The sequence below is a fragment of the Heloderma suspectum genome, chromosome 2, assembly GCF_057233095.1.
Source record: "Heloderma suspectum isolate Gila_16-S chromosome 2, 16-S_ref, whole genome shotgun sequence".
In the NCBI taxonomy this organism is placed as follows: domain Eukaryota; kingdom Metazoa; phylum Chordata; class Lepidosauria; order Squamata; family Helodermatidae; genus Heloderma; species Heloderma suspectum.
The window spans coordinates 77,478,690-77,501,041 of NC_139459.1; the positions used below are offsets into that span (position 1 = coordinate 77,478,690).

Consider the following 22,352-nt stretch of genomic DNA (forward strand, 5'->3'; position numbering starts at 1 on the left):
ACAAAATGTAACAGCTGCTGGCCGGATGTAACACTACCCTGAGTTTGCATCGCCTTCCCAGCGCTTGCTTTTCCCTGTAATGTGACATATTTTTATTTTTAACGGCACACCTGCAACTCCGAGTCCTATATACGCTTACCTGGGAGTAGGTCCCATTCAGCTCAAGGGGACTTACTTCTGAGTAGCCATGTATGGGATTGCAGTGTAAAAGGGGGATCTAGAACGCTACCTGTATCCCTTATATTTTCAGATTTCCTCGGATCCCAGGTCGTTTATTTATTGGGCCATTTGATCTGAAGCTTTGACTACGCGCCCTGCAGAAACGGAACATACCGGCTCATCTTCTTCACCCAACCAGTCTACCAACTCCCCTCTGCGATCACGAACACGTGATAACAACCGCGCCCTGCACTTTATTAAGCCTTCTGCGAAGCGCTGTCGTGCGCGCCCTCGCCAGTATCGGGCTTTCCCCTAAGCCGATGTTTCCCCAGGAGACGCAAAAGTATCAATGCGCCTGCGCCAAGCAGTTCTCCGGAATTCACCGACTATAGCGCTATATGTCCCCCCCCCCCCCGCGTCCAACGCCAGGGTCTATCGTCCGCAACTGCGCATGCTCATGTAAATCCAACTCTTTAAAAAAAAAAACCAAAGCCTTAGCGCATGCGTACATTTACAAACAGCTGACGGGAGAGATGGGAAAAGTAAAAGGAAAAAAAAAGTTGCTGGGTGAGCAGAATACGTCATCGTTTCATTGATCTCGCGATGTTTCGATTCACGAGCTATCGGTGCGGTATTATAGGCGGAGAAGGGCTGGTCGAGAGCTGATGTGACGGAGGAAGGAGGATCGCGCGCGCCCTGGGTCGGGAGACGACGCCGTTTCTGCCCGTGAGGGGGAGGCTCCTCTGAGGAGGCCCCGCCCCGCGCTGTGTGCCGCCGTCACCCTCTCCTCCTCCGGCGGAGCTAGCAGCGGCCGAGCGCCTCCGCAGCGGGGTAGGTGGGCTGGCCGGCCGGCCGGCCTGGAGCAGGAGAGCGGTCCGGCGATGAACCTGCACCAGGTCCTGACGGGGGCTGTCAACCCCGGGGGCAACTGCTTCTCCGTGGGGAACGTCGGCGGGCATCCCTTCACGGTGAGTCTTCCTGCCGGGTCTCCCCCGCCCTCCGCTCGGAGGCCAACACGGCAGCGGCTCCCCGTCAGCAGCGCGCCCCGCGCTCCCGCCCTGCGCTCCCCTCGGCATTCGCCTTCGCCGCGCTCTCCAGCGTCCGTCCTCCCCGCCGAGTAGCCCTCGCTGCCCTCTTCGCGGCTCTTTCCTACGCTGGGCAGAGCTTGACCTCGGCCGGCGAAGAAGAGCCGCCTCGCGGGCGCCAGGCAGCTTGCGCCAGGGCAGGGGCGCCGGGTGGCCATGGTGGGAGTGGGGCTGGCTGGCTTAGCAGGTGCCTCGTTCACACGCGCGCGACCCGCCCGTTCACCCGGAGCCGAGCCCGTGTTGATGTCGGAAGGGGAGCGCGCGGGGGATGCGGGCCTTCCCGGTTGCGGTGACAGGGCTGGGTGGATTGTCTTGGAAGGCGTCCGGTCTCCGCTCCCGTCTCTTTCCACTCCCAATCATTTTTCCTACTGCGGATGCTGTCTACACTGTCACGGTAATGCACCCGTTATCTGCCGGATGGTTAAACTCACCATGTATGAATCGTGGTGAATTTCAGAGGGGACGCGGGGGCGATGCTGGCTTGGGCTCCAGGTGCCTCAGGCCCATAAAGGCATTCTTCACATGCTCGAGGGTATCTCCCTTATTATTATTATTACTACCGTACTTGTTTTAGGTGTGAATGTTCGAAGGCTGAGTTCTGGTCTTATATGAAGCAGTGCATATAAAGAGAGATGAAGGGCAACACTTCGCTGCCCAAGAGATATAATAGGCTTGTAGTAATAGGGAAATGCCTTGAGTAGCTTAGTGCGCAGTCCTCAGCATGGCTGACTGGGGAATGCTGGGAGTTGTAGGACTTTTTTCTGCCTAAACATGCATAGAATTGCGCTTTTAGTGGGTTTTTTTTCCATATAGGTGCTTGTTTCTGAGGCTGGTCCTTTAATTGATTGATGACCTGCTTGTTATGTCACTTACACCTGTGCTTTTGAATCCAGAGGAAATGCTTGCAAGTCAAGTTTATATGACGTGTAACGTAGCGCTTGTACATCCAGTTTTCAAGTGTAAAATATTCCATTTTGCACAGTTGTGCTGGCAAAGTGTGTGACAGATAGGGCAATCAATCATTTGTAACTTTAACTTTTGTAAATCACCCAGAGAGCTTGGGGCTGTGGGGCGGTATAGAAATGTAATAAATGAATAAATTAAATAAGACAAACTTGAAAACAGCTCTCAGCCATCTGGAAAATTGCCTTATAGTTTTATAGTTAATAACAGTGAGAATGAAGGATCAGATTTGGGTGCCCCCCACGACACAGTTCCTGTTATTTTCTTACTGTATGTTGTTTGCAGGGAGGCCTTTATCCTTGCCTTTTAATACCACCAGATGGTGAAACAATGAAATATATTTATTAGGAAGAGCTTTTATTCTCCAGGATATTTCTGTGTTTCTGCCTTTTCATTTTTATATCATTTGACCCTTATATATTGTTTGTGTATTTATCAGGCAATACCTCTTCAGAATAAAACTATCAAACTGTTAGTTTTGCTGCAGAGGTAGACCAGAAATGATTGATTTTTATATGTGTTGAATTGTATTGTTTTTATGTTGTAAGCTGCTCTTGGAAAACTATGATCTTGAAAGGCTGCTAAGAAATTGATTAAATAAATAATAAACATTAGTAGGGTTATTTCAGAGTGTTTGCAGCACTACTTCTAAGAGTGCTAGAAACTGTGAAAAGCTACGGCGTTGTATCCAATTATGATATACTTTTTTGGAGCATATATTCTAGATTTGCCATGTTATATATTTGTTCAGCTTTGTAACATGTCTTTTTCCACTGTACATTCTACAACAGCAGGGAAAAGCATAAATGTGAGTAGTTATCCAAGTTATGAACTGAGGTATCTAGCCTTTCTGGCTGCTATCTGCAACTCAGAGTTTACCAAAACACACACCACTGAAATTAATGGAACTTAAAAATAATATGCAAATTGTATCCCTATTAGACTGTTGGCTATTCATCCAACGTAGTGGTGGCATGTGTCTTGGAAAATATTACAAATATTTCTTTTTTTAAAAGCTGCTTTTTTCTTTTCAAATAGTTGAATAATTAGGTAACCACATCTATGTTGATGCTTAGTGGCTATAGAAATGTTTAATTTTAAATAAGTAACATGCAATATAAATCCTTGCCTCTTGGATTATGTAGAATATTTACTGTGGAATACAGAATCATAATCAATCAATCACTCTTTATTATGGTCATTCGAGCGCAGAATCATAATAGCTCTTCCTCTTAAGGTGCAATTCTATGCATGTTTAGACAGAAAAAAGTCCTACAACTCCCAGCATTCCCCAGCCACCATGGAGTTTTTTCTGTCTGAACATGCATAAGGTTGCGCTTTTGGGTCAGACTAGATGTCACAGTGGCAGGCGTATGTTTCTGCCCCAATCATATATAAAATGAGGTAGAAGGTCTTTAACAGTAAAAGGAACATGCTATTGATCCTCCCCCTGCCCTCACCCCTTGAAATGAAATGAAGCTAGAAATGAAGAAAAATGCCTGGAGCAACTGACTTCAGGGAGATAAGATGCAGGAGTGGAGAAACTTCAGTTCTGATCTCATATTTGCATGTTCTTTTTAGTCTTAAAATGTTTTCCAAGTTCTCATCCACCCTATTCATATATAAAGTGGTAATGTGATGACATAGTCACATCTGGTTTGGCCCTAGCATTATGTAGATTTAAGGTCTAGCATGTTTTGTAGTTGTAAACCTTGTTTCGTACCAAACTTAGACAAAAATGGGGAAAAGATGGAAAAATTGTAGTGTGTGAAAACTCTAAATTGTCATTTCTATTTGTTTTCAGAGAAGACTTAGGTGTAAATGGGATTTAAATACCTGTCCTTGTACTAGATGTACAAGGGAATTGTACAACTTGTACTAGTTGTACAATTCCCGAGTCTGGGAATTGGGTAAGTGACCTGTCATGGATAGGGTTGCACTCCCCCTGAAGGAGCATGATGAGTAGCTTGGGAGTATTCCTGTATCCATTCCTGTCACTGGAGTCCCAGGTGGACTCCGTGGACTGGAGTACTTGGGGCCAGCTTTGGCTGATCCACCAGCTATAGCCTTTCTTGGACAGGGATAACCTAGCCACATTAGTACATGCACTGGTAACTTCCCGATTAGACTACCGCAATGCAATTTATGTGAGGTTGCCGTTGAAGATGACTCAGAAGTTGCAGCTAGTGCAAAATGCCACAGCTAAACTGCTGATTGGAACACCTCATAAAGATCACATAACACCAGTTTTGAAGGAATTGCACTAGCTCCCAACATGCTTCCGGTCAGAATTCAAGGTCCTGGTGATGACATTTAAAGCCCTAAGCACCTTGAGACCTTGATATTTGAGGGAGCGCCTCTCCCTATGTATGCCTGCCCAAGGACTGAGATCTGTTGGAGGGACCCTCCTCTGTGTCCCACCAGTGCAAGACATACACTATGGTGGGACATGAGAGAGGGCCTTTTTTTGCTGTGGCAGCCCAATTGTGGTATGCCCTCCCTTTGCAGGCCCGATTGGCGTGTACATTGGTTTCATTTCAACGCCAAGTAAAAACAATGGCTTTTAACCAAAGCTTTTGGTGCATTCCCTAAATTTTTAAATGCATTCCCTAAAGTAGCACAGTGTTTTAATTGTTTTATTGTTTTAGATTTTAATTGGTATTAGCTTGTTTAATGGTGTAATATGTTTTTAGTTGTTTCAATTATTGTTTCATATTGCTCAAATTGATTTTATCAGTACGCCGCCCTGAGATCTTAATGATATAGGGCGGGATACAAATGTTTTAAATAAATAGTGCTTTTTCCTGTTTTATGCTAAATAAATACTTATGTAGATAAGAATGACTGATGGAAGTTCTACATAATGATTGTCTAGAGGATTTTCAAAAAATTGTTTTATTTCAAAAACAATGACTTGTTGCTTATTTTAGTTTAATGAAATAGTGGACTAATCTAATATAAATGGGAAAACATTATCACTTGTGAAAAAGCTGTAAAAGGAGCAGCCTCTGGGTTGTGATCTACAATGTATGCTGTCATGGTAATCGTGGCTTGTGGTATGACTTATTGACATCCAGAGAGGAACTGCATTGATGAGGGAAATTCTTTGAGCTGTCTACTTTATAATTGGGGACCTTTGCATTGTATCTAGTGGTGTCATTCTGCTGATGGAAGTCATTCTGTCAGCAGAACTGGGAGTAGGTGATTCTGCCCTCTGCACACCGTCAAGATCACAGAGGTGCATCGGGGAGGAGAGAGAAAAAGGCCTGTCACAGTAGCTGATGTCTCCTAGTGTGACGTTGGATTTAATCCATCATCAGTGAAGATACACAGCAAAAATTTGAGTTGCAAAGATGGCTTAAAATTCAAGGGTCTGGTGAAAGTTTCAGCTAATCACAGTGCACCTGAAAATGTCAAGTGACTGCCCAATCCTGTGAAGTATTTGGAAGTGACATGTATTAAAGCATAGAGAATAGAGATACTGATTTTTCACTTGCTCACATGTTTTGCTGTCATTCAGTTCAAGTTATTTTAGTTTACTTTGAGGAATTGCTTGGGGTAGCACCTCTCCTTAGGTATGGCCTGCAGCTAAGCTGATGAAACCATTTGCAGGGCAGCTAATCATGCAAGATGCTTTTTGGAGTGGAGGTAGTAGGGGGGATAGGAGAAAGAATAAGGTGGTAGAGGCTACTGCTGGTCTTCTGCATAGTATTCTAAGGAATGTGGAAGCAGTCCCATAGCACAGGCAAAGTATTACACTTGCAAAACATTATAACAAGTAGTTTTAAAGACATTTAAAGGACATATTAGCCAGAATAACACTAGGCCGTGACAAATTTTTACAAACCCTAAACTATAAAGTTGAGTGGAAACTTCGCTACTGCTTAGTATTTCCCTAATATTTATAAGGGACTAAACATGTTTCCACTTTCCAAATATAACTGTATGAAGTTGCCTTATAGGCCATTGGTCGCTGTCACCTGGCCTAGTTTTGTTTATTGGACTGGCAGCAGTTCTTTAAGGTTTCCTGCAGGGTCTCCTCCACCCTTACTACCTAAGATCCTTTATTTAACTGGAGGTGCCAGAAATTGAAACTGGTACCTTGTGCGTGCAGAGTGCTATCAACCCTTCACCATGTTTTTACTATGGCACCATCTAGTAAATTCTAGTTCTTCAAGGTCTGATAGGTTCTTCATTATTTTAAAAGTGAACTAGCGAACATAAGCATTGTTTACCAAATAGTCCAGTAACATGATAATGTCAACAGAAACTGCTTGTTGGTGTGAAGGCAAGGAAGTGATTACATCAGAAATAGTTTCAGGCATTTTTCCCTTAGAGGTGACCCGGAAGGTTTAATCCTGTTTGGATTAAAGTTCAACTCTTTCTTCCTATGGTTTCCATCATGAGACATTTCTAAAAGTAGGCAAAGAAAATTGTGTGAGGAGGGAAATTAACTTTTTAATAAGAAGAACTTTCCCTCTACACTCAAGATTTAAAATAAACTGTATGTCAAGGGAGACAATGAGGCAGATGGTTCCTTTGATTAAAACAGTAATTCAGTTCAGTTGGCACTACCTGCGCATGGTAGCTCTAATACTGTTGCATTGAAATCCATTGATTGTGTTGTAGGATGGATCTGAATATCAGCTAGATTTAATATTTTCTAAGGGGGAATAGACATTTCTGACTTTGGCTTCTCCAAAGGAGAAGGGTCTGTGGAAGGCTTCTGATCAATCAGCATAATAGGCAACAGGGGAGGAGAAAATTTTCATCAAGGGGGAATCCTCCTGAACAGTGTGGGAGATGGTCCTGGAGGACACTGCACTGGTGTTAGGGGCTGCAAGTAGTAGGGGGAAGTGATTTTTGCTTCCATCAGAAAAATCAGTTACCCTTACCTTTTGTCGGGTGGGAGCTTTTGAGTGGATTTCTTCTCACAGGATGCTACTGCTGGGAGAAGTAAGCTCTGGATCCAGTGTTTCTTCTTTACTCCAGTAGGATTTGGTTCAACTTTGAAGTTTTTTGCACCTAACACTAGCTAATTAAATTAGGGCTGCAATCCTATAGAGATTTTGGAGTAAATCCCATTGAATTCAATAGGTGATTTGTATGAATAAACATGCATATTTGTGTAACACCTTCTCTATTCCATTTTAATACTATTAAAAACTGCAAACAGGTTTTCGTCATGCCTGGCAATTTCTTTCACTCCCCGTTTTTTGGTTAAGATTTAGCCTGAAGAAGAGTTTTAGCAAACTCAAGATTGATCACTATTTTTATGGTGTCTTAATTGGTCGAGAAAGGTATTATGGCACTGTTGGTTTTTGGATTCCTTTTCCCTAATGGACTAACATGGGAGTATTTTGATTAGTTTTGTAGAGTTTATCATACTGAACAGGTTGTTAGTTCCTGCAGCCAATGTATACAAAACCCTGGGCCAGCACTGATACCACATTTAAATCCCTAGGTGCCAGGATCAGTATTTTAGCAACCAGCATAACACTGAGAGTCTAGATCCATGCAGAAACACCAGAACTATATAAAGCAAGAGCATCACATTTTAGTTGTCGGTTAGCAGTGACCATATGCTGCAGGGGATTAAAGTATGTGATGTGTCTGCTTCATTCTAATACATCCAACGTCTCTGCAAGGTACTGTGTAGTAGTAATAGCTTATTTGTTTGGAGAATGAATTATAACATATTGATTACAAAAAAACCCATCAAAGTAATAGGAAAAACTGGTGAGCACAATTTCCTCCCATGGGGGAATGGGAAGGAGCTCCACAGTGAAGCTGGAGAACCAGCAGCCTGAAGACTCAACTGTATATCTAGCCAGTTAACTAACCCTGAGCTGGCAGTACTTCGGTTTTAATCAGATTGTGCTGTTTCTCTAATAATCAGTTTATCTGAGAAACAAAGGTGGTGGTGTGTTGTGTCATTTGGGAACCCCTTGGAGGAGGAAGCCAACCTCAAGCTGATCTCGTGTTAAGATGTGTGGGTGCCAGAGACACTGCATTCGCTCTTTGAAACGCTGCTTTGTTCTGACACTTTCAGCTAAGTTGTATTTGAAGGATATTGAAGGGCTCGTGTTACTGATATGCCTGAGTAATTTTTTAGGGAGCCTAGTATTCCATTGTTACATGTTGTTAATGTGCCTCTCTGCTTCAGAAAATGGCCTAGTTTGGATATAACAGTGAACAACAGTTTATCGTTATGTGCATGAGCCTGAGGCTCACGCGTTCTGTTCTCCCCTCTCCTTCTCCAGGATGGCTGCAAGGAGATCAAAATATTTTACTTCCAATTTCAATCACAGTTTAGGGTTTGGATGTAACACTAACCTTAATTATGATTAGTTGAAACAAGCCAGCTTCATAACCCATGGTTTGATAATTTTTTACATTTAGGGTTTAGGGGTTACAGGGCAATATTTTGTTGCAGGTCCCCAAGTGCTGTTCTTGAAGAAATGTTTTAACAGAACCTTGACATGCCACATTCTGTACCAACTACATTTATATTTATTGTAAGTGTCTTTATTCCGCTCTTCAGCCAATAGGGCTTTCAGAGCAGTTTACATGAGATCAGTTAAGAACAATAATATGTCATTAACGCAGTAGACTATTCACAGAAATGATGATGAGAGTTCGCAAAGTCTTCTCCTCCTGCTTACCGTTGGTTCTAGTGGACTCTGTAAGGGGAGGAGGGGAGAAAGAAAGCTGCTAGTCATCAATGTATGGTGCGTTCTATGAAATAAAATCTCTGATATGGACTTTATTTTGTCTAAGTGTGTGGACTCTTGTATTTGTTCGCTAGAGCTGTATCTTTCTGAAATAGTCTGAAGATAATGATTGAAATAACTTACCTGTTATCCAGTCAGGATAAATCTGTTGCTACTTGGAGGAAAGCCACTTTATAAATATCACAACAGTTCACTTTTGTTCAGGATGATTTACTTCATCAGTCTTTGGATAAACAAATCATGTTACTAGAGAAATGTATGGTGTGAATTGTAAATGTTAGTTAAATATTAAATATGCTTTTCTTTTGATTGTGTTCAAAAAATTAAAAGAGGGAACATTTATTTATTCAAGATTTTAACTCCCCTCTGCAATCGTGGGGGAACTATTAAGATGGTCCACCCCAGGAGGTTAATAGATCTGGATGGCTTCCCGACAGCAGGGGGCGGGGGGGGGGGGTTTCCAGCTGATATTTCTGGCTTTCCTATTGAAACTCTGGTCAATCTGTGGAATGCAGAACTGACCCGGGCACTTGACATGATTCCTCCTGAGTGCCCTTTCTGCAGTAGAGCTTGTACAGTTCCGTGGTAGACCCTGGAGCTGAGAGTGATGAAAGAGACGGCTTGAGTGCAGATGAAGGAAATCTCCTGATGGATGCAATTGAACACTGGTGTTTGCTTACGGTTGGTATATTCAGGGCCAGTAAGGGCGGCAATGAAACAATATATATCTGTCTCTATGGAATTCATCCAGTTGAGCTCTTCAAGATTGTCTGGGGCTTATTACATGCTGGCCCTAAGGATGCTATGGATCCATCAGAGGTCTGCTTCTCTGGGTGCAGCCTCCAAGGGAGGCTTGGAGGGTGGCAGCAATGGAGAGGGCTTTCTTGGTGGTAGCCCCCTGACTGTGGAATGACCCCCACATTGATCTCTGCCGGCTGTCAACATTGTCATCTTTTCTACGCTAGTCCTCTACTCCCAGCCGTTTGACAGCATATGATGGAATTTTAATCTCAGTTCTTTTGTCAGGTTCCAGTATCTCACTGTAAGTGTTTTTAGCTGTGAAATGGTTTTAAGTTTTGTATATTTTTCTATTACGTTTTGTAATGTATTTGAACCACCCCGACAGCCTTGGCTATTGGGCGTTATAGAAATAAAGCAATAATTGCAATAATAACAATCAATTTGTTTTTCTAGGCATATGCATCAGGCTGTGATATTGTGATATTGGGGACTGATTTTGAAAGATTACAAATAATTCCTGGAGCAAAACATGGAAATATACAAGTGGGATGTGTAGATTGCTCTATGCAGCAAGGGAAGGTAAGCCGTCGTAGTATTTCTGTTTAATTTTTTTTCTGGTTTGTTGTAACACATATTTTGCAGTACCATCTTTTATAGTAAGGCTATATATTAAACTCTTCAGATGCTTTCTTCTCTGAGCCATTCACAAATACCTGCATATAAACAGATAAAATCCTGCGTGCAGCTGTGTGAATGCTCAATTTCACTTCTAGTGTTTATATTCCAGAGCCTGATATTATAAGTTCAGTTTAGTCATAGTTATGGTACAACATTCTGTGTTCATGTGGGACTAAGGCTGCACAAAGAAAGCCGCTTCAGAAGAAGCAGATGCCAAACAAGTTGAAACATTTCCTGGCAGAGGTGGTAAAATTCGTTCATGGGGTGATAACTTTCTATTTCATTTGAGGACTAGCTCATTTAAAGACCCTCAGTGTTGAAACATAGCATCTTGAAGCAAAGGATTGAATGGCCCTCGTGCTACTTCAAATGTATTAACATGTACCAGAGCCGTTAGGAGTGGTATTAAGAAGAGATAGCCAGATAGGAGAAGATACATGAGGCAACTGTAAGAATGTATTTTTACAAGAAATATCACAACTTTTTAAATGTTTCAGCTGAGATTGAGTTATCTTAAACAGATTTAAGGCTATATAGCCTTTGGTGTTTATCAAAGTTTGGAAAGACCTGAAGTAATCTCTGAAAGAGAAACTGTTAAGAGAACAATCATTCTGATCTCCACAATGAACTTCTGTTTCACTTTCCTACCTAATATTATGGTGTGACATGTGTTGTGGTTCAGAGGTTCTTTCAAAATATGTTACTAGTATATAGGCAACCCTGAGCCATCTTTTTAACCAAACTCCTCCCAAAACCAGTTGCCATCGTAGAGTAAGATGAATTATTTACTCTAGTTATTGGTCATACAGGATTTTTTTATTTCCAGAAATCACTCTCTGACAAGATTAGTCTTTTGTTCTTTTACTATAAAAATATCAGCACAACAATACTAAATACATGCATAGAGTCAAACACCTGATACATTCATCATCATAAAGTCAAAGCTTCTAAGTAGAGCAATAACAGTATCAGTCTGAATAATTGTCAGCATGAAGCTTACCAGGTTCATTCTGCAGGCAATTAAAGATAGGGTACGTTCTCCTTGAGAAAACACCCAATTCCATGTGTTCAGAATCCCTTCTGTACTCTTTTGAGGCTATTAAACATGTTTAGATGGTTTTACCCAGGGAGCTTCGGCTATTGGGCGGTATAGAAATGAAACAAATAAAATAAATACTTCATGAATGTATGTTCACATTACTAAGGATACATTTCTTTTAAATCAACACGTATAAATAGTATTTCTTATAGAGATAAATAACATACATATAAAACCTTCCTGAATCCCCTGACATGTTATAGGCATGTTTGTGACACAATAATATTTATTTATTTATTTATTTCATTTCTACACCGCCCAATAGCCGAAGCTCTCTGGGCGGTTCACAAAAATTAAAACCAAACAACACACAACAAAACAATTCAAAATATACACAACATTAAAACCACAATATAACAATACAACCACAATAAAATCTAGCAGCAGTGCAGGAGTTTAAAATACAGATTTAAAACAGCAAAGATAAAAATTTAGAAAGCTAAAATGCCTGGGAAAATAAAAAGGTCTTCACCTGGCGCCGAAAGGAGTACAATGTAGGCGCCAGGCGAACCTCACTAGGGAGCTCATTCCAGAGCCGGGGTGCCACAACAGAAAAAGCCCTCCTCCTAGTAGCCACCCGCCTCACTTCCTTTGGCAGGGGCTCACGGAGAAGGGCCGCTGATGATGACCTTAAGGTCCGGGCAGGCACATATGGGAGGAGGCGATCCTTCAGGTAACCTGGCCCCAAGCCGTTAAGGGCTTTGAATGTTAACACCAGCACTTTGAATTGGGCCCGGAAATGGACTGGCAGCCAGTGCAGCTGGAAAAGTCCTGGCGTAATATGAGCTCGCAGGCCAGTCCCTGTTAACAATCTTGCTGCCCTATTTTGGACCAGCTGAAGTTTCCGGACCGTTTTCAAAGGCAGCCCCACATATATAACGCATTGCAGTAATCCAGACAAGAAGTTATCAGAACATGGATAACTGTAGCTAGGCTATCTCTGTCCAGATAAGGGCGTAGTTGGTATACCAGCCTAAGCTGATAAAAAGTGCTCCGTGCCACTGAGTTCACCAGTGCCTCAAGTGACAGTTCTGGATGCAAGAGCACCCCCAAACTACGAACCTGATCCTTTAGGGGGAGTGCAACCCCCTCCAGAACAGGTTGAATATCACCTAGCCGGGCAGACGAACCACCCACTAACAGTACCTCCGTCTTGTCTGGATTGAGTTTCAGTTTATTAGCTCTCATCCAGTCCATTACCGTGCCCAGGCACTGGTTCAGAACAGCCACTGCCTCACCTGGGTTTGATGAGAAAGAGAGGTAGAGCTGGGTGTCATCTGCATATTGATGGCACCTCAGCCCACACCTCCGGATAACCTCCCCCAGCGGTTTCATGTAGATGTTAAACAGCATGGGGGATAAAATAGAGCCCTGTGGAACCCCATGGCACAATTGCCATGGCACAGAGCAATAATCCCCCAGCACCACCTTCTGGAATCGGCCATCCAAGTAGGAGTGGAACCACTGTAGTGCAGTGCCTCCAACTCCTAACCCAGACAACCTATCCAGAAGGATACCATGATCGATGGTATCGAAAGCCGCTGAGAGGTCCAGGAGAATCAACAGGGTCGCACTCCCCCTGTCCCTCTCCCGGCAGAGGTCATCCCACAAGGCGACCAAGGCAGTTTCCGTTCCAAAACCAGGCCTGAAGCCCGATTGAAATGGATCTAGATAATCCGTTTCATTCAAGAGTGCCTGGAGCTGTGCTACAACCACCTGCTCAAGCACCTTGCCCAGGAAGGGGATGTTGACCACTGGCCTATAATTGTTAACATCCTCTGGGTCCAGGTTAGGCTTTTTCAGGAGTGGTCTAATTACTGCCTCTTTTAAAGCAGCAGGCACCACTCCCTCTCTCAAGGAGGAATTTACAACCTCCTGGACCCAGCCGGACAACCCCTCCTTGTTTGATTTAATAAGCCATGAAGGGCAAGGGTCAAGCACACAAGTGGTCGATCGGACTTTGCCAAGCACCTTGTCTGCATCCTCAGGCCTCAGTAACTGAAACTCATCCAATAAAACTGGACCAGACGGTGCTCTGAACGCCTCTACCAATGGAACTGCATTAATGGTGGTGTCCAATTCATGACGAATCTGAGCGACTTTATCCTCAAAGTGCCGCGCAAACTTGTCACAGTGTGCTACCGAGGGTTCCACTGTCTCTCTCCCTGGCCCAGAATGTAACAGGCCGCGAACCACTCGGAAAAGCTCCGCTGGACGACACTGAGAAGATGCAATGCTGGTGGAAAAGAACTGCCTCTTTGCCACCCTCACCGCCACAGAGTAGGCTCGATAGTGGGCTCTTACCTGTGTTCGGTCAGACTCAGCACAAGTTTTCCTCCACCTGCATTCTAGCCGTCTCCCCTCTTGCTTCATTGCCTTCAGCTCAGGTGTATACCAAGGAGCTGGCTGGGCTCTGCTCAGAGGGAGCGGGTGCTTGGGCGCGATCGTGTCAACCGCCCGAATCATCTCTGCATTCCACAGAGCGACCTGGGCTTCGACAGGAGCATCAGCCATACCAGCAGGAAAATTCCCCAGAGCCCTCTGGAATCCATCGGAATCCATTAATCTCCGGGGGCGGACCATTTTAATAGGTCCCCCACCCTTGCAGAGGGGAAAGGCCTCCAGAAGTCTAAACCTCAATTTATGATATAAATAATTTATGATAAAAATAAAAATAATTTATTTGACTCCAACTACCTTCTGAGTATGCCTTCTCAAACACATTATATTACGATTTGGGAAACTCCTTCCTGTTACCTTATCTGATAGTGTGATAATAAGGCAAAGTATGCCAATGGTTTACAATTGCCCTAATGGTTTATGATTGACCTAATTGTTTCAATGGTTGTTTACAATGCTGTGAGTAGGATGTCACTATAAATCTAAAATGGACATGACCTACTGGTGACACAAGTACAAAACCAGGATTCCTTTTTTATCAGTAAAGAGCATCAATGAGACAGTCATCAATTACTGATGGAATGGCACTTCTGTCTCCCATCTGGGAAGCCTCAAAGATAAGATGACTTTAACTACTATCATGCCAAGAGGCCAAGCTGTATTGCATTAGCCATTGGGATCCCATTCATTAATCCAGAACTCTCTTGGAGGCATTTAATTATTGAGCTTCCTAATTGGATACCAAGAGTAAGGTGGTACAAATATGAAAGATTTTCTTGATCTGCCACAATGGAACCGTGTAAACACCTCTTGTACCATTGCATTTTCCATGTAGTAAAACATGCTTTAGTATTCTATAGTTGCAGGAAACTTAGCTTCTCTTGTATGGTCAAACAATTACCATCTTGGCACTCTCTTTGATTCTTTATATATCTCAGCCAAACATTGCTTTCTCCTTTCTCTTGCTAAATGTTTCTGGTAAGGGTTGTTGACTGTGCTCATACACCTGCTCTCTGAACTCTTTGGCTCCTTTGCTTTTCTTTCTGAAACTGCAGAAAGAAAAGATCCTGAAGCATAGATCCTGAAAGGAAAAAGGTAACTAGAAAAGGTGTGAATTTAAATATACTAGTGAAATCATAAAATTATTCCCACCAAAAGGATCTCTTTGCAGTTGAGATCCATATGACAGAATGGCTGGCTGAAAGGTCAATACACTTTACTAACTTTCATCACCTAGAATTCCAAAGTTTTTCTGCATGTTACCTGGAGCACCACATGTATTTTCACTGCAAATTCTCTACTAAATGGTTGTGTAAAAATGGGAAAAATGAGAATCTATGTTTTACTTCAACGTTGTTGTGGAAGAGGAAAACAGTGTTAGCTTCGTGTGAGGAGTGCGATATTTAGTGTCCATCTAATAGCTAATTATGTATTCAATGCATGAAAAATTCCTCTTCCATCAATGATAATTTTCATATTGCAGTTTTAATTTCAAATGCTTTTGGCAAATTTCCTTATCAATACTTATTGCGGGAGATCGAACTCCTTCATGCACAAGCAGAAACTATTTCTGCTTGCAAACGGGACAACTGCAAATATTAATTCCAATGGCAGCCTCTTTTTTATAGGGTCTTACCCTAAAGGGTACTTCGTGACATTTAGAGAGCACAGAGCTGCTGTTTGAGCAGCCACTTGCACCAGTCTGGATCCTAGCCATTGTAAGTTCCTTCCAATCAGGTTGTTCATCTTGAAGGGTTCACTGTTGAACAATCCATGGGTTTTGTAGAATGTGTTCTTATCAGAAAAGGATTAAGTATTCCACTCTTCAATCTTGCTTATGGAGCTGTTCTGACTAAGGAGAATTCGTCTTCCAGTAACCAGAAATAGTTTTAATCTCTTCCTTCTTTTTAATGGGCATTTGGAAGACTTGGCTCATTGCCTGTGTTAAATGGAAAACAATTATTTAAATCAGCAAGAAAAAAGGTCAGTTTAAATAACTGATTTAAATCAAGTTTTTCATAGGTAACTTCATATATTTCCTAAGCAGTGGTGGTAATGTAACGACAAAGCCATGTTAATTTACAACAAGAGTATTTTTTAGAGCAGGTTGTATCCAGTTGGAGTCTCTCCACTAATAAAACACTCTTTCGTCCAGTAGAGACTTTAATCAGCAGAACAGGGAGGGAAGTGATTTTTGGTGATTCCCCAGACCCCTACTCCCTAAATCTGTTCCAGATGTTTGGGGATCCTTTGGAACAGTGTGGGAGGTGACATGGAGGGCTACAGGGAGAGGGAAAATTGCTGAAAGTCGCTTCTCTCCTTATTCTACTGACAGGAACCTCTGCTGAATCAAAGACCCTTCTGTCCGTGGAGGGACGCCAGTTGGAAACAACCCACTGTTTCCTTTTTTCTTTTCTTTTTTACTTAAAAAGCGTGTCATCTTGGTCAGACAATATGCATTCTATGTGATGTTCATTATTATTATTTTTACTACGTAGGAATGTCTTTAAAGTATTCCCATGTAGGGTCTTCCTTATGACAAGCAGCCATGACCATTTGTGAAGTTAACAATGGGAAGATAGGTTTTGCCGTCTCTTCTTTCTGGTGTTGCTCTTTCCTGCTTTACTCTGTCTTGGTGCATTCCCACCCACTCAAAAATAAAGTAGCAAACAAAAATGAAATGCATATAACTGATAGGTCAAAGCAAGGTCTAATAATTATTACATAGACTAGAGCAGTTTATTTTCATAAGGTAGAAAGGAAATGCATATGTTTGGTAGGTTGAATAAAATATTTGTTTGAGGAATGATCAGATCATTTCTTCAGTTTCACAGAAAAGCCTCCCTTAACGTAATGAATCATACAGGCATTGATTCAGTTTAGAGATTAACTTTGTGGCTGCTTCATTATTTGATAAATTGTACAGCATGGTTTCCATTGCTTTTCTTTTAGCACACAACTTTGTGGTTGCTTATTGCTTTAACTACTTTAGGTTCTGTGTAATTCTGACAGAATTCCAGTCATGCTGACATGTACATAGCTCAGTCCGATGGCTTGCTTTTATAATACTTTCTCTCAGCTCTTGAATTCTAATCTCACTACATTTATCCAAGATTTCTAGGAGAAAATTGTATTATATACCATTTACTGAATTTTACCTTTTTAAAATAAGAAAAGTCCATGAAAACAATTACTAAGGTTTATTAAAGAAACCTGTGTCGATTATCATGGAAGTAGAAATATGGTTCTGATCAATGATAGTTCAAGTTTATATTTTTAACCCATTTTTCTTCATTTCCCTAAACCCTTTCTGCTTCTCGTCATGTAAGATAAAACTATTGATAGCTCTATTTTTGCTTTATTCCGATGAATATACAATTTTTGTGTACAACTTTGATTTTACCCTTGCTTATCCTTAACTTTACCTCAAAAACTGAGTCTCCTTTTTTCTGTTTTTGGTTTTGTAAATGTTCCTTTTACCTTTTACATTAAAACCCTTCAATTATTTTTTTTCAAAGAACACTTGACACCCAGGTGTGGCTAATCATGATCTGTATCAAACATTTCTTACAATGTTTCTGATTACAGGTTGATCTCTTTTTATGGAGATCCCTGTCTTACCATTTTTAAAATCCATGTACCATATGAATCAAAGAAGCATAATTAAATATGTACTTTTAACTTTCAACCCAAAGCTTTTTAGATGTATCTGGGTCTTTACAGAGCTGTATATGACCATCTGTTTAATTTTAAGATCATCTGAAAAGTTTCCATTTATCCTAGATGATGATTCTTTGGGTGGGGATACAAACAAGCTTAAGGCTATGGAAGGAAGGTAATACAATCTGGAAGTAAAAATGTTTTAAGAACCTATTAATTTTAAAATGCCATTTGTTTTAGATTGCAGCTTCTTATGGGAATATGATTTGTATCTTTGAGCCAGTTCAACACATAACACAGAAGAATAATCATCATACTGTAAGTGATTCATCTTTTCTGTCTTCACACAAGGCAATTGCATATAAGCTGAATGATTTACTTTTATTACTTTAGGTAAATATTTGATAAGTAGGTTAGCTATTACATTTATAGCTCATCAGTTTTTTGCACTACCCAAGGTAGTGTACATGGGATAACTGGGTCTCACATCCAAGCACTGACCAGACCCATACTTTCTTATGTATCATATTCTGAAACATATGGTAAATGCAGATCAGATCCTAGAGAACTGATGATTAAACACTTCAGAAGTGGAATTATTTGTGTGGGGGGAGAAAAATAACCCTTAATGGCAGTTAACAATTCTTATGTAGCAAACTTTGAGGCCTAATTGGTATCGTATTTCTGAACCCTTCCCATGCAAGCTAGCCCTTTATGTGGGAGATGAAGTTACCATAGTAATGGTAGGGACTTTTTAACCTTCCCAGAACAAATCATAATGGACAACTGTCCCCCAGTTGCACAGTTTTAACATGTATGCCAGATCAACCCATTTTGACTGTTCTATTAAGGCGATAATTGAGAAGATAGCTGAACAGGTTAGCCTGGGAGGTTGCTGTCCTCCACCCACCCCAAGCTTTGCAATAAACCATGGCCCTAGAACAAATTGTCAGCACTTGGCATGTACTGCTTCAAGGCTGCTTTTTCTGGCAGGGAAAAAGTAGATTACATTAACCTGTGCTTGAAGGAAGTGGAACAAGAACAGTAGCAATAGTCCCAGGAACTGACAAGCAGAGTCAGAAAGTATCACTCCCTGAATGCTAGCTGTCTCCATGAAAGAGACTTACAGGAGAAGAATGTTGTCACCAAAGCTTGCTCTTTCAGATTATGATTTCTCAGGGCGGCTACAGTCAACACAAGCAGACTACTCCCTGATTTCCTGGGACTTGAACCATCTTGCAGTGGTGGTGTCATCAGGCCACTGGACCTTCTGTGAGCTGGTAGTGTTGAAGCCATTTCACAGAGAATCCTGTTCTCATCGCTCTGCATGGTTGCTCAGTTGTATAAGGTTCTGGAGCTAAATAGCCTTATTGTGGTGGTGGAGTGCACACAGAGTCCAACTGTAAGCTACCTCGAAAGACCCAGCTTGCCAAAAATACTGTGGCAAATTGTGTAGAAAGAGCAAACGAAGAATAGGAACAGTTTTTTTCTTCCTGTCTTTTCATCATCCCTTCACCTGATCCCCATTTGTGACCCTAGTTCTCTATGCAGTATTGTATCTTCTTGATAATTTCCTTTTATAGAATGCCATCCATGTTCTGTTGGACTTGCCAGAATATTTCTGTGCCTGTTTCTATAGACCTTGAACTACTTCATAAAAAAATTAATGTCAAATTATGACTAAACTTCAAATTCGTTTGCAATCTTGAAGCAGTTGTACATTTTTGAGTAATGTTGTTTGAAAACATATGGTTTACAGGTAGTGCTCTACTAAGAAGCTTTAATATCTCTAGATTAGTTCTGGTGTGATTTTCTTAGATAATATTGAGTTAGCTAACTGAGCTCTTGAGCCAGGGATTTCTTGAGCCAGGGATTTTACAACAACAAGAAGAGAAGAGTGGTAGTAGTGGGAGACTCCTTGCTGCATGGGATCGAGACCCAAGTATGTTGCGAAGACCCGTGGACTCGCAAGGTATGTTGTCTCCCGGGAGGACGGATTAGAGATGTGACTGAAAGGTTGCCTGCACTCATAAAGCCCACTGACAGGTATCCCGTTCTTCTCATCCATGTGGGAACAAATGATACCATCAAGTGGAGCTACAAAGAAATCATGTCAGACTTTGAAGCTTTGGGAAGGAAACTCAAGAACTTTGGGGCCCAGATAGTTTTCTCATCCATCCTTCCAGTAGTTAGAAGAGGGATAGAAAGGGAACAAAAAATACTCCGGGTGAATGACTGGCTACGAAGGTGGTGCCGACAAGAGAGATTTGGATTCTGGGACCACAGGCTATACTTCCTGGAAGATGGGCTGTTGGCAAGGGACGGGTTGCACCTCACAAAGGATGGGAAGAATGCGTTTGGCCACAGCATGAAGAACTTCATCAGGAGGGCTTTAAACTGAATCCTACGGGGAAGGGAGATGTAATGTTGGGGGTAACAATGGACGTAGGCGCATACACTGCAACGGAGAGAACAGCTCTGATAGTGCCCAGTAATAGTCTTCAGACACATGTAGGAAGAAAGCCAGACTATGAAGCACATGGTCTTCGATGTCTATATACTAATGCCCAGAGTATGGGAAACAAACAGAACGAACTTGAACTCTTAATACAAGAGGGAAATTATGACCTGCTAGGTATAACTGAGACTTGGTGGGATGACTCTCATGACTGGAATACAGCAACTGAAGGATATAACTTGTTCAAAAAGAACAGGAGGAACAGAAAGGGAGGTGGGTTTGCACTGTATGTGAAAAATACATATCTCTGCACAGAAATACAGGAGGAGGAGCTTGGTAGCCCCATCGAGAGCATCTGGGTTGAAATAAATGGAGCAAAGAATAAAAGGAACCTGATGGTGGGAGTCTACTACCGGCCACCCAATCAAGGGGAAGACGAGGATGAAACTTTTGAAAAGCAAATAGCCACTGTTTTAAGGAAGCATGAAGTAGTAGTAAAGGGGGACTTCAATTTGTGTGATATTTGTTGGGAGACAAATTCTGCAAAACATGGCCCCTCCAGGAAATTCCTGACTTGTGTGGTGGATAACTTCCTCCTATAGACAGTAGAGGAAGGAACTAGAGGATCGGCTGTCCTTGACTTGATCCTAACCAACAGAGATGACTTAGTGGATAAAGTAGCGGTTACAGGAACTCTGGGGGAAAGCGACCATGTTGTACTTGAGTTCTTGGTTCTAAGGGAAGCAAAAGCCGAGTGTAGTCAAACGTGTACCCTGGATTTTAGGAAAGCTGATTTTAATAAACTCAGAACAATGATCAGTAAGGTCCCATGGCAAGCGACTCTAATGAGAAAAGGAGTCCAAGATGGGTGGGAGCTTTTAAAAAAGGGAATTCTCAAGGCACAATCACAAACAATTCCAACAAGAAGCAAAGGTGGAAGACAACAGAAGAAGCCAATGTGGCTTCACAAAAAGCTTAGAGATGATGACCTGAAAACAAAAAGGGACACATATAGGAAGTGGAAAGAAGGCCAAGTAACAAAGGAAGAGTACAGGCAGGTAGCACAGAATTGCAGGGATGGCGTCAGGAAGGCTAACGCTGAGAACGAGCTGAGGTTAACGCGGGATGCTAAAAACAACAAAAAGGCTTTCTTCAACTACGTGCATAGTAAAAGGCAGAGGAAAGAAATGGTTGTTCAGCTATTAAATAAGGATGGCAAAATGATAACAGATGACAAAGAAAAGGCAGAGGTGCTTAATTCCTACTTTGGCTCAGTCTTCTCCCAAAAGAGGGTCTATAACCCCCCTGGCAAAGGCGAAGTACAGGCTGAAGGGGCAGGATTGCAGCTTGAGATCGATAGGCATATGGTCAAGGAACACCTAATTACTTCGAATGAGTTCAAATCTCCAGGGCCAGATGAGCTGCACCCTAGAGTAATAAAGGAACTGGCAGAAGAACTCTCAGAACCGCTGTCTATTATCTTTGAGAAATCATGGAGGATGGGGGAAGTGCCAGATGACTGGAGGAGGGCTAATGTTGTCCCTATCTTCAAAAAGGGTAAAAAGGAGGAACCGGGGAACTACAGACCAGTCAATCCCTGGGAAAATTCTGGAGCAGATGATAAAGCAATCCATCTGTAAGCACCTTGAAAACAATGCAGTGATTACACCAAGCCAACATGGATTTGTCAAAAACAAGTCCTGCCAGACTAATCTGATCTCATTTTTTGATCAAGTAACCTCCCTTGTGGACTGTGGGAATGCTGTGGACATAATATACCTCGACTTCAGCAAAGCTTTCGACGAAATGCCCCATCATATCCTGATGAGAAAACTAGCTCAAAGTGGGCTAGATGAAACAACGATCCAGTGGATCCACAGTTGGCTACAGAATCAGACTCAAAGAGTACTTACCAATGGGACCTCAGTTGTCGATCACAACCTGAATATGAGCCAACAATGTGATATGGCTGCAAAAAAGGCAAATGCTATTTTGGGCTGCATTAATAGAAGCATAGCTTCCAAATCCCGGGAAGTACTAGTTCCCCTCTACTCAGCACTGGTTAGGCCTCATCTGGAGTACTGTGCCCAGTTCTGGGCACCACATTTTAAGAAGGATGCAGACAAACTGGAGAGGGTTCAGAGGAGGGCAACAAAGATGATCAGAGGACTGGAAACAAAGCCCTATGAAGAGAAACTAAAAGAACTGGGCATGTTTCGCCTTGAGAAGAGAAGACTGAGGGGAGATATGATAGCGCTCTTCAAGTACTTGAAAGGTTGTCACAGAGAGGAAGGCCAGGATCTCTTCTCGATCATCCCAGAGTGCAGGACACGGAATAATGGGCTCAAGTTACAGGAAGCCAGATTCCGGCTGAA

At 42.2% G+C, this 22,352-nt stretch overlaps 1 protein-coding gene across 4 annotated transcripts in view; it reads left to right on the plus strand.

The window, feature by feature from the left end:
• The first annotated feature begins 797 nt into the window (after positions 1-797).
• DMXL1 (Dmx like 1) overlaps positions 798-22,352 on the plus strand; it is a 133,213-nt gene continuing 111,658 nt past the window's right edge. For all 4 annotated transcript variants that reach the window (XM_084833929.1, XM_084833932.1, XM_084833930.1 and 1 more), the window contains exons 1-3: positions 798-1,127; positions 10,136-10,261; positions 17,760-17,837. In XM_084833929.1, coding sequence (XP_084690055.1) covers positions 1,041-1,127; positions 10,136-10,261; positions 17,760-17,837 — 291 coding nt within the window. In that variant the 5' untranslated portion in view covers positions 798-1,040. The remainder of the gene's footprint in view (positions 1,128-10,135; positions 10,262-17,759; positions 17,838-22,352) is intronic.